At 42.7% G+C, this 12,365-nt stretch overlaps 1 protein-coding gene across 1 annotated transcript; it reads left to right on the forward strand.

Annotated features, from left to right (window-relative positions):
* The first annotated feature begins 1,232 nt into the window (after positions 1–1,232).
* On the forward strand, positions 1,233–4,642 carry dusp1 (dual specificity phosphatase 1). The gene is made up of 5 exons (XM_034597169.1): positions 1,233–1,351; positions 1,391–1,948; positions 2,186–2,331; positions 2,445–2,664; positions 3,362–4,642. Exons 2-5 carry the CDS (start codon positions 1,540–1,542, stop codon positions 3,715–3,717), a joined length of 1,131 nt encoding a protein of 376 aa, XP_034453060.1. The 5' UTR covers positions 1,233–1,351; positions 1,391–1,539; the 3' UTR covers positions 3,718–4,642.
* The last annotated feature ends 7,723 nt before the right edge of the window (positions 4,643–12,365 follow it).

Genomic DNA, 12,365 nt, shown 5'->3' on the forward strand with positions numbered 1-12,365 from the left:
ACAATTTACAGGTCAGGAGATATCCATCTGCTGTTGTCTTCCTGGTAGACCAATGTTTTTGTTTCTCAGCATGTGGAAATTTACTGGAGTTCAGATTTCTATACAGTGATTAACTTTTATGGTCAGCCTTTGCTCTCGGGGCATTGAACACTATGTACCTCTGCCCAATAAAAACAAAGAATAAACTTTTATGGCACCTGTGGCAGATATTTACTTATTATCTTGTTATTTGTCAACTCTCAGGTGAAGAGGCAAAATTGAAATCCAATTAAACACTAACATCATGGAAAATTTGGCAAATTCCTTATTTGCTGAATTACAGATACTTTATACAAACACTTGATATACAATTTTAGGTCATGTATTTTTAAGTGTGACAAAAGTATGATCATTATGAAAACAATAAGACTTTTTGAAAATGACACAACAAAATAATAGTAATGTTAATATCCAGTAAATGAATAACTAGTTGAAGTAATCCCAACAATTAAAACAGGATTGTTATGAAGCTAAAATAAAAATGTTACTAACTTTTACAAGGAGAAATATCTAGTTACAGGTATTTGTAACATGTCCACTCATGTGATTAAAATGAATGTAGAAAAAAAGGTTTGGGCAGAGTGAAGTTATGAGATCATCAGGGTATGACTAATTGTATGTTTCAGTAATTTGGGCCCTACCCATTAAGTAATGGATCATTTCTGTCTTTCCAGTGTTAAAAATAAAATAAACCAAAAATATGTGTAGCCTACTATATCTGTTCTAAGAAAGAAAGAAAGAAAGAAAAAATGTGTTTGACCAGAAACCCGTGAAAAAAGTCAAAAGAAGTGGGTGTAAACAAACGTACGATATCTTTGTACATCATATACATTATTATTTACAGTCATTGGTGTGAACAGGTGTAAAAAAGAAAGAAAAACTGAAAAACAGAAAGTAAGAAAGACAGAAAGTAAGAAAAACAGAAAGTAAGAAAAACAGAAAGTAAGAAAGACAGAAAGTAAGAAAGACAGAAAGTAAGAAAAACAGAAAGAAAGAAAGAAAGAAAGAAAGAAAGAAAGAAACTCTTCTCTTACACAGTTTAACCGCGTGCCCGCGTACGTGCGCTTACGCCTGTGCAGCAATGTCCTACGTGTGCGCGCGGGCTCCTCGGTACATTTCGGGGCGGGCGCTTTGACGTCGGCGGGTCTGGCACGGGGCCAGGGGAGGCGGGCCGTGACGTCAGCAGCCTCTCATTCACAAGCACGAGCCGTATATAAGCGGCTGTCAGGACGCTCTCTGACAGAAGCGCGTCACCGACAAGTTGTTGTGCTGAAGTTTGACGGAAGAGGCACAGCGACCGGATACAAACAACAAGAAGAAGAACAAGAACAAGAAGAAGCAGAAGAAGAAGAAGAAGAAGAAGAGAGTTACACGTTTTGTCTCTTATTGTTTTTCTTCTTCTTTTCTCTAAACTACCAACCGGACCAAGGGAGCCGCCGCCTCAAGTACCACAGAGTCACTTCAGAGGAGAGTTTGGTGATTTGCTCCCTCACACGCTTTATGTATCTGGATTTACTTCTTCTATCCATCCGTCCTACTATGGTCATAATGGAGGTGCCCACCATCGACTGTGCGTCCCTGTGTGCCTTGCTGGAGAGCGACGTCCCGGGCTGCCTGCTGCTGGACTGCCGCTCCTTCCTCTCCTTCAACTCGTCGCACATATCGGGCTCCACCAACGTGCGCTTCAGCACCATAGTGCGCCGGAGAGCCCGGGGGGGGCTCGGACTCGAGCACATCGTCCCCAACGAGGACACCAGGAGCCGGCTGCTCTCCGGGGACTACCAGTCCGTGGTGCTGCTCGACGACCGCAGTTCGGACTTAAGCCAGGCGAAGAAAGACGGGACGCTGATGCTCGCTGTCGGCGCCCTGTGCCGCGACCCCTCCGGAGCGGGTGTTTTCATCCTTAAAGGTAAGAACCAGCGTGTGAAGGTTCACCACACAATCGTGTTACTGTGTCTTAACGACGGGGCAACAAATGCGGATTACAGCTGTCACCACACCAGCTGGTGTTGGGAGTAAGCGCTGCTCCGAAATAGCCCCATGAGCAGTTGTCACCATTTTTGAGAGCCGTGTTTAAATGTGGATGTGTCTGTGATCTGAGATCTGACCTTGCCTTCTTCTTTTTTATCTTCTTTTTTTTTTGTAGGTGGCTTTGACAACTTTTCCACAGAGTATCCAGAGATGTGCACCAAACCCTCCCCTCCTCAAGGTCTCAGTCTGCCCCTGAGCTCCAGCCACCCTGGGAGTGCAGATCCAAGCTGTAGTCCATGCAATACCCCTCTATACGACCAGGTGTGTGTTTTGTTTTTAACATAAGAGTCATTACCTTTTTTTTTTTTCTCTACCTGGTGTTCTGTCATGGAGCCAATATTGACCTGGTTGTATTGTTTATTTCTTTCCTCCAGGGCGGCCCTGTTGAGATTCTGCCCTTCCTGTACCTGGGCAGTGCTTACCATGCCTCCAGAAAAGACATGCTGGACATGTTGGGGATCACTGCTCTGATTAATGTCTCCGCCAACTGCCCCAACCATTTTGAGGACTCCTTCCTGTACAAGAGCATCCCTGTGGAGGACAACCACAAAGCCGACATCAGCTCCTGGTTCAATGAGGCAATCGAGTTTATCGGTGAGTACGTCCGCTGCTTTTTACGCCTTCCGGCATTAACTGCCAAATGTGAGCGCCTGTCACAGCTGTTACCTCCTGATCCCATTGGTGGCCGGCAACACAAACACCCCACCCCCTCTTACTTCACTTCAATCCTTGACTCCCGGATTTAAATTTTAAAAAGTTCCCTCCAAAACCGACCAGCTGGCTCGGCACAGGCTCCCCACTCCACCACAATGGCAGTTACATCATCGCCACCTCTGAGGCATAGATAAAAGGATGCCCCCCCTTTAATGAATCGTAAGGCTGCGGCCCCCAAACCAGCTCCGTAGTGGGCAGGATGGCTGGGCTTGAATGGCTCACTCCACGCCGCTCTTTGTTCTGTCAGAACAAAAGGAGTTTTCTCCTCACTCACTGTCGGCCTTCCTCCCAGATCAATACCCCCAGCAGGGGTCTGTTCCCCTCTTTTGTCCATTCAGACTGACCCCCCCCTTTGGGAATAACCCTCCCAAGCTCACACCCTGCACCCCTATTAACTGTGTTCCTGTTTTTATAATGAGCGCTCTTAAATTTAAATGGGAACTAAAAGTGTTGCTAGTACCTTTTTGAGTTTGTGGTTTCCTGTGACAGGTAGCATTTTAACCTCAGCTCTAGATTTCAACACCTCACAGATGTGTACTTTGAACTAATCTTTCTTTCTCTTCTCTTTACCCCCCAGACTCGGTGAGAAATAAAGGAGGCCGCGTGTTTGTGCACTGTCAAGCTGGCATCTCCCGCTCTGCCACCATTTGCCTCGCCTACCTCATGCGGACCAATCGCGTGAAGCTGGACGAGGCCTTTGAGTTTGTCAAGCAGCGTCGCAGCATCATCTCCCCAAACTTCAGCTTCATGGGGCAGCTCCTCCAGTTTGAGTCCCAGGTCCTGGCCTCGTCCACGTGCTCCTCGGAGGCGGGAAGTCCGGCTATTGGCAAGAGCGCCACGGTCTTCAACTTCCCCGTCTCCATCCCTGTACACGCCTCCGCTGGGCAGCTCTCATTCCTCCACAGTCCCATCACCACCTCTCCCAGCTGCTGAGGCCGGTGTGGGCGACACAGACTCTGTTTGGACTTGAACTGCACCTCACGAGTGACTTTGCACAGAGGGCCGCACAACACACAGTCCTGATTATAATTCATTTTGTGGTGATGCCGGTATCACCAGGTGGAATGTGAGCTTTTGTGTGAGGTCAGCACATTTCACTCTGATCTGCTGGCCACATCACTGTGGGTCAGCCTCATCATTTCAAGGGGAGATTGGATAACTACCAACAAGCAGTATTGATGTTAAAACTCTTTAATGTGATTGTAAAACCCAGGGTGACTTGGGATATGGCTGAAAAATTTGTGACTGTTATTCCCTACGAGGAAACAATGAGTATTTGAATGTTCTTTATTCAAAGGAAGGCTTTTTTAATGAAGGCAACTGCTTTTGATAATCACAATCATTTAAAAAAATAAATAAACAATGTGGAGAGGGCTAACATTTTTCTCAGGAATATCCTCTCAGTTGTCCAGTTTGCTTTCTGTACTGGGTAAAGAAACCCTGTCGTGCGAAGCGGAAGTTGCTCCTTCATCTGACGAACAATGAATGTATCCCCCCACTCTTCAGTGTAGATGTGGCAGAAACCTTCATGATCACTCTTTGAGAGTTGTGCGGGGTTGCCAATCCAAATGCCAATACCTGACTTTCGAGGCATCATGAAACGTTTTTTTGATTATCCCGACGTGTTGGGGAAACCAACCATTAAATACCTCATGTTTCTGTACTGTGTACTGCGCCGCTGAGGCAGACGGGGCCCCAAAAAACTACTAACATGGGGGGGCCACGTAGTCTTCAGCGAATTTATTCTGACATATTTATTGAACTAAATTAATATATTTCTTTATCATATCTATTTTTGCATATGTTTGTTTTAATTGTTGTTTTTATACTGTTGAATAAATCTGATTTGATTTTTGTACTCAGTTGGAGATCTGCTCATTCTTTCAATCTGGTATTATTTATAATTTTCACCAATAACGGTCTGTAAATGTTTTTATTGATAAATTAGTTGGTTGCCTGAAAAGAAAAAATAGTCCAAGTTGACATATTCAGGTTGCTTGTTTAATCCAAGTAAGTCTAAACTACACAAATATCTAATTTGTGTTATAACGTTTTAATTTAACATTATAGAAGGTAAAGAAAAAAGTCAAATATGTTTGAATTAATGAAAATGTCAAAGCATGTTTTCTTAAATTCCAGATTTCTTTTTTTTATCAGAATAGTTGCTGATGATCAACCAATAATTTCAGAGAGCTGAAAAATAAGCGTGTGTGTGTGTGTGTGTGTATGTATATATGTATATATGTATATATATATATATATATATTTTGATGTTTTTTATTCTCTGTTTAGTCTTTCTAAACATCAAAATAAAATATATAACATATAGAAAAAAAGTGACAAGAGTACAAAGAGTTTTCGGACATGCCCTTCTGTCACTTTTTTTCTACCATGCGATGGAATCCCATCATATCTGCTCAAGGATTTTTGGCCACATAAGAAGCATGATGTCATAGCAGCGGCCATTGTTCGGACCACGCTCCCTCTCCATGAACCCATCTGAGCCTGGGGCAACAGCAGGAGGCCTAAAGAATCAGCCAAGGATCCCCTCCCTCCGCGGCCACAATAGGAGCAGCTGCAAGGCGTTTGGGAAAAGTGTGACAACTAAAGAGCTTTCAGGGCTCACTCAAGCACCGGCCCCGTGTCACCCTGCCCCACACACCAGTGGGGCGGTGGGGACGGAGGCGGCCGTGAAAGGGAAAGGAATATGTTTGGGTTGCAAATTAGCCTAAACATTGGCTGTGACCTTAGATCGGGTGTGAGAAAAAAAAAACTTCCCCTAGAGATTATGACCATGATGATTCCCTCTGGCCTTTACTAGTAGAAGTGAAGATTTAGGGAGAGAAACCCTGACACTTCGGGAACATTTCCACTAAAATTACCTATATTCTGACAAATGACAGATTATATGTTTCATTGACATCTGCTTCTTATCTGCCAAAAATGCAAATGTTTGTCTGTGAAAGAAAACATCATGGTGACGATGCCTCCGTCATGAAAGGCTCATTCATTACCTCACTAGCTTCCTCTGAGAGTCTGTGGTTTTGGTGACATATGTGAGACCCCCACCCCCACCAGCCCACCCGCCTTTGTGTCTTTAGATTTCCTGTTGTCAGGAGGGAGGCTGGCAGGAGTGTGTGTGTGCGTGTGTGTGTTTGGGTCTGTTTGTGTGTGTGTGAAAGTCGTTAGGCGTCTTTTATAATCTCATGAGGCTGCTCCGTAGGGGAAAAAGGCCCTCGATGGCCAGGTCTGGGACCTCTCATTGACTTTAAGTGTGTGTGTGTGTGTGGGACACAATGTCAAGGTGTCCTCAGAATGAGGCTGGACACAAGCTGTTTTTATTAATGTAAAGAGCAAAGTTTAGTCAGACAGTTTTTTTGGGCTCTTTCTTATTATAACCTCACATTTTCATTGTGTGAGACAGTATTAACCACTACGTCATTTGCCCGTTTCACCATGTTGTCAATTGGCTGTTCCATTTAGCAGCTGAGCTCTGACTCAACTTCAAAGTCATTTTAATTAACACAATCCTAAAGAAACAATGGTTATATAACGTGTCAGACTCAGCTGCCGTGGCAGGAAGAGACACAGGCCCGCCCCTCCTTTGACACCATCTGTGTTGTTTGGGTTTCTTATCCCTTTCACACCAGTTATGTGTAAAATACTCATTAATTTGAAGGATGACAGTGTAATTTTTCTGTTAAATTCTGTCACACATGCAGAATAATCCACTAAGATAATGTAATTTTCCTAATTGAGCCTTCAAATTCAATACAGACTCAATTAGATTTGACTTTTAATGGAATCACAAATTACTCTTGCAAAGGTTTGCAAATACACGTCCACTACACCCCCGTCTCCGGCTCTAGTACAATGCTCTATTCCACTTCCCAGCTGAGATGGTGGTTTTGCTGCAGAGGCAGAAACGGATTCATTTCATTCATCAGGGTTTCCAGATGCTTCAACAAATTACATTTAAGACCTCGATAAAGATGTGTATTTATATAGTAGGTATAGTGTTGATGTACACTCAAATCTCTCACTGCCATCAGGGGCAATTTGGGCTTCAGTATCTTGCACAAGGACACCACGGCATGAGGAATAGGGGAGACTGGGATTGAACCGACAACCCTCTGTGGTTCTAACTCTACCTTCTGAGCCACAGCTGTGGTACCTGTGTCAAGTAAGACATATATGATGGAATATCTATGTCCCTGAATTGTTTATACTTCCCCATAATTGAATATTAGGTGAAATAACTTATAGAACAACCCTCAATCTGATCTCTCAAACTACAGGCAGAGACAGGAGGGGTCTGTAGTCTCTCCGACAGCTGAGCAGAGTGTACTGAGATCAATTCTGACCACGGTGTTTGTAGACCTAGGTATTCTTTGTTTGTAATTTTATAACAGCGTGCTAATATCTGTATTGTTGACAAATAACTGCAAAGATTGTACAAACTATGCATGCCACCAAACACACATTTCTCTTAAAAAAAACTAATTTTAAAGAACAACAAATGAAGCATTAAATCAATGTTTCAGATTAAAGAATTTTAGACTTTTGCAGACTTTTTAAGACTCAGTGGAAACCATGATTTATGGTTGAATATTACAGGTTAACATTCACAGCAGTTTCACCACACGACACACCAAAGAGGGTTTCTGTTATTCCGTCTTATCTTGTAGAACAACTCTGGCAAGAAGGTTTTCAGTTTGCTCTACAGATTCTTCTCCCTGATCACAAATCACATGTTTGTCAAGGAAAACAATAGCCTCTATTTTTTACAAAGTTGTTTCATCAAACCAAAACGTATGGCAGAAACATTGGATCACTAGGATGGCATTCAGTGGAGCGCATACCTCCGCCAAGGCCCAACAGTCAATCAAGCTGCACCAAATTTCTCACACTCAGAAATATCTGTCCCATAAATGTGTCTTTTTCTCATCAAGATCCATTCAATTTTTCTCTGGGAAATTGGTCAAAATGTCAACAAATTTCAAATCTCACAATGTAAGAGAAAATTAAGGAAAAACATGAGTTCTTTCCTGGCCCATGTCTCATCCAATAATTCAGTTAAAATGTGTTTAGCAGTTTGTATTGAATTCACAATGAACATCTGGTCAGTCAGTCGTCCGTGGAATGGAGTTGTTTATTATCATTTAAAAAGTCCTTTCACTTCCCTCTGACGAAAATAATACAGAGCATCAAATCCCCATTGTCATTGCGGAACAGTTCAAAGAGGAACAGACACACACACACACAGAGTTTAACCTGACCTCCTGTGTGAAGTGGGAATGTGAAGTAATTACACCTCTCACACTTCATCGTACCTTGAAACTGGATTAAGTCTCACACGCACACACATGGTCTCTCACACTCACAGTGTACTGGGTGAGAAGATTTAGTCAACACATTGATGTCATGGCAGAATTCTCACCTGCAGTAAATCTGTAAGAGGATTATGACTGTGACGGGGAGGCCTTTGTAACATCCAGTGGCAGAGCCATTGTAGTGGCTTGTTCCAAGCCTTACATAAACGCAGAATGTAACCCAGACACACACACACACACGCGCACGCGCACACACACACACACACACACACACACACACACACACACACACACACACGTTTGTACAGTTTTCTTAGTGAGGACATTCATTGGCATAATGCATTCCCTAGCCCCTAAACCTAACCATTCAAACTAAATGCCTAACCCTAACCCTAACCTAAGCCTAATTCTAACTCTAACCCTAAAACCAAGTCTTAACCCACAAACAGTCCATTAAAGGGGGGGTCACAAAGTGAGGACCGGCCAAAAGGTCCTCACTTTCCCAAAATGTCCTCTCTCTGTAGGTTGTAGACTCAAATCGGTCCTCACAAAGATAGCTGTACAATAGCACACACACACACACACACACACACACACACACACACACACACACACACACACACACACACACACACACACACACACACACACACACACACACAAACACATACATTCTTCTACTTCTATCTCTGTCCCCTAACCCAAACCTTAGGCCTCCCAACTAAATGCCTAATCCTAACCTAAACCTAAACAGCCCATTGAAAGGGGGTCAGAAAGTGAGGGCTGACCAAAATGACCAAACGTTCCCAAATTCAAACCATACCTCAAACCATAATTTCTAGGCTCAAAATGGTCCTCGCAAAGATATCTAATCATCATTTTTCATTTGCACATCGTTTTATCATAGATCTTTGTTGTTGAAGAGGCCAAGATGTCAAAGCCAAAAATTACTTTACTGACTTTTAATGGATAGAAAACCCCAGCTATGTTGCAGATGTCACGACAAACAGAAATAAAGAAAAAGACAGAGACGGTGATTTGCGTGATAAGCTCTATGGTTTTTTTCTACCACTGCTGATAAAGAAACCACTCCTCTACCAAACGATCTGTACGATCAGGACATTCCAGAACAAAGCTCTATAGCAGAAACCCTGCAGGAGAATCCAGACGAGCTGCTGTTTCGTGACAGCAGCCGAGATGAGGTTAGATCTGTGACATGATAGCCAAAGACTTGTATAACTAAAGGAATGTCCGGACATTACGTATGGCCCCAGTGAAGCTGCGTATCCTTGCCAGCAGGGCTCCTCTTCCTTTAACAACCCTGTCTGGAATGTCAGATGATGGTGGGAGATAAATGGTTTTGGATCTAAAGGTGTGTGCGGATCACTGACCACAAATACCAGCCAGAGACTCTCTACAGATGCTATATGGTATATATGATGTATACATGGCTGTTCCACGTGCTCAATAATTACAACTAAAAAACTTTTAGTTGCTCGTGATCATAAAAAGCACCAGATATTTGCATAAAAGCCCATAAATAAGACACGTATGAATCCCCAGTGAGCCTGATTCACTCCGCTGACTCTGAACGCAGCCTGTATTTTTCCACTCACCGGAGGTGCAGGGTTGTGTTCACAAGCAGAAATCAGATCCTGTGTGGAGTATTCAAGGAATGTCTGGCATCCTGTCTTCTACACTGACTGCACTGTGGCAAGATGAGGTCACAACCGAAGAACATATATGTGAGCAGATTGAAATCCCACAGCTGCAGCAGATGTGCTGGACTGCTCAAATGTTCAATATCTTTAAAATGTTTATATAACAGTGTCTGGGTTGTATCAGGGAACTGTGACCTGAAAAGACCGTGGTCAGCACAAAGCAAAAACTGTACTGAACAAAAAGAAAACACTTTTGTTTATTTTTGAGAGATGAAAGGGAGTTTGTGAGTTACGTAACTTTTTTTCTAAGGACACAAAAAACGTATTTCTCTCAAATTTTGACCACAACTTTAAACTAGTGCGGTTTTCAACATGTCTGTTTGGAATGGGCTTTTAATTAACCTGTGGTGATGCTGGTTGCAGCTTTTCTTTCTGAAACTGTAACAGTGACCTGAACTAATTGAGCAGCAGCAAGAAAAGCAGCAACTAAAGACCAGCTGCTGGTCCACAGAACCCTGAAACTGCACCACAGCTACTGCACAGAGAGCCGTTCACCTGTTAATCCAAAGCTCAGTGAAGCTCGACTCAGTACAAATTAACCCGAATTTGGAGAATCAGTAATCGTTGCCGTCATGGAAAACGTCACTTATGTTAATGGGTCCTTGCCGCCACCGCACAGTGCTGGTTGTCTGTGTATTCAAAGTTAAAATTAAAATAAATCTATCACGTGTCCAAATCGCACCAACTTTGACACTGTACTTCCCTGGTTTCAGAACAATAAACATGGTAAATCTGAATCCGATAAGATGAACAGTTCTACAGATAGCTATATATATATATATGTTTCTGTAATTATTAGCAGATTTATAAGATACAAGATATCAGCTGTAAGATTATTAGATACATCTGGGGTTTTTTGAGTCTGTGCTGAGGTGATCCATCCACCTGAGGTGTAGTTTATCAATATGCTGATGACAGAGCACTATCACTACTGAGCGGGCCTCGGGCTCGACACAATATAAAGCCACTACCAGATGTCTTAAGCAATGTTAGCAACAACCAGCAGTGTCTGCAGAACTGGACTGAAGGAAATTGAGTGGGAGACCATTCCACAGTTCACTATTGACACTATGGTGAACTCAATGCAATGCTAATCTTGACTGTTTCACATACTGAGTTGTGAAAGTCTGGGCTGTGACCAATGACCTCCCCCTCCCATGATGTGCAATTGTGTGCACGTTCCAGATAAAAACTTCCTTGTCTTGTCAGTTGTGTTTGCTTAGTGTTTAATGCACCGTGAAGCCTCTGATTTGCTGTATGATTTCTATTACTTTCTGCTAGAGATTGTTGACAATGACAAACAAGTCGAAGAATCATGAAGAAGCTAAAGTGATGCAGTAATATTAGAAGCATATATCACACTTGAATCATTTGAAGGCTCTGGGCAAAAACAAACATGGGACATCTAAACCATGACCCAGTTCAGTTGGTGTGGATACAAAGACTGACTAACAAGCTGCATCAGAGCCCACATGACTGAGAAATGACAACTACTCATATGGTCTCACTGGAGGTACTCATAACATTACAGCAGTTCTTCATGAAAATAGCTTGACTAACACTGTAAAGGGAACTGACGCAGCTTAATAATTCAATGTTTTTGTTGTGTAGTAAGAAAAAAGATTTGTTGACTTAGCAAAGGTGAAGATGATCCTCGTCTTCCTCGTGTGATGGTGACAAGCAGCTGTCCCATGTACGGACATTGTGTGGCATATATTGTGTGTAATGTCAGTACTGCATGTTTCCTGCAAGTTCCACAGAAAACACATGTACATTGATGACTGATGTTTAGTTTTTAAGGTTCAGATTGTACTTGTTAGCTGCATGTTTTGTAATCAGACTTCACTTTAGCTGCAGGCATGTGACACCTGGTGTTCTGGAGTGAAAATGTCAAACATTTTAGGTTCAGTTTTTGATTTTTACTCAGATTAAAGTGTATCAGTCAAACAATGTATCAACCTGATTGTTCTGTGATAAGTGTCACAACTGGTCTCAGCTTCCTGTAGTGACGTGTGCAACATTAACAAAAGAAAAGATTTAAAATAAGTAGAATTTGTAACTGGGCATTGTAACTTAAGCGGGAAAATGTGGAGACCTCTCTGTGCCCGGAACATCTCAATAAACAAATCTGTGGGAAATAAAGAGTAGGATTTGTGAAATGTAAGTGTATATCTACTGGGTAAGTGTAGACTTGAGTCCCAGGGATTATCCTGTGTCATCAGGCCTAAGTGAATGGATGAGATCCTCACACTGAGCGATGTCTCCCTCTATGTTCATGGGATGTTAGCGCCATCTTATGGATGACATTGTGTATCTCCACTGAAATGAATATATTCAGTAACGGGAACAGAAAGTACAGCCTGCACAAAAACAGTTCCCTTTGACATTTCGAGTTGAACAGGATGTTGCAGTGCAGAGGCTTTATGACACAATCAACTTCCCATATTGACCTCACTCACCATGTGATCAGAGGCCTCGGAGGCCCGACTCTTTGTTGGAGGGTGAAGAGGTTGAGCAATGATCAGTG

The sequence above is a fragment of the Hippoglossus hippoglossus genome, chromosome 10, assembly GCF_009819705.1.
Source record: "Hippoglossus hippoglossus isolate fHipHip1 chromosome 10, fHipHip1.pri, whole genome shotgun sequence".
Lineage (NCBI taxonomy): Eukaryota > Metazoa > Chordata > Actinopteri > Pleuronectiformes > Pleuronectidae > Hippoglossus > Hippoglossus hippoglossus.

Excerpts from the sequence above, each read along its gene's own strand:
- dusp1 (XM_034597169.1), top strand. The coding sequence starts at position 1,540 with ATGTATCTGGATTTACTTCTTCTATCCATCCGTCCTACTATGGTCATA. Across the intron at positions 1,949-2,185 it reads GGGTGTTTTCATCCTTAAAG|GTGGCTTTGACAACTTTTCC; the intron begins GTAAGAACCAGC and ends TTTTTTTTGTAG. Across the intron at positions 2,332-2,444 it reads ATACCCCTCTATACGACCAG|GGCGGCCCTGTTGAGATTCT; the intron begins GTGTGTGTTTTG and ends TCTTTCCTCCAG.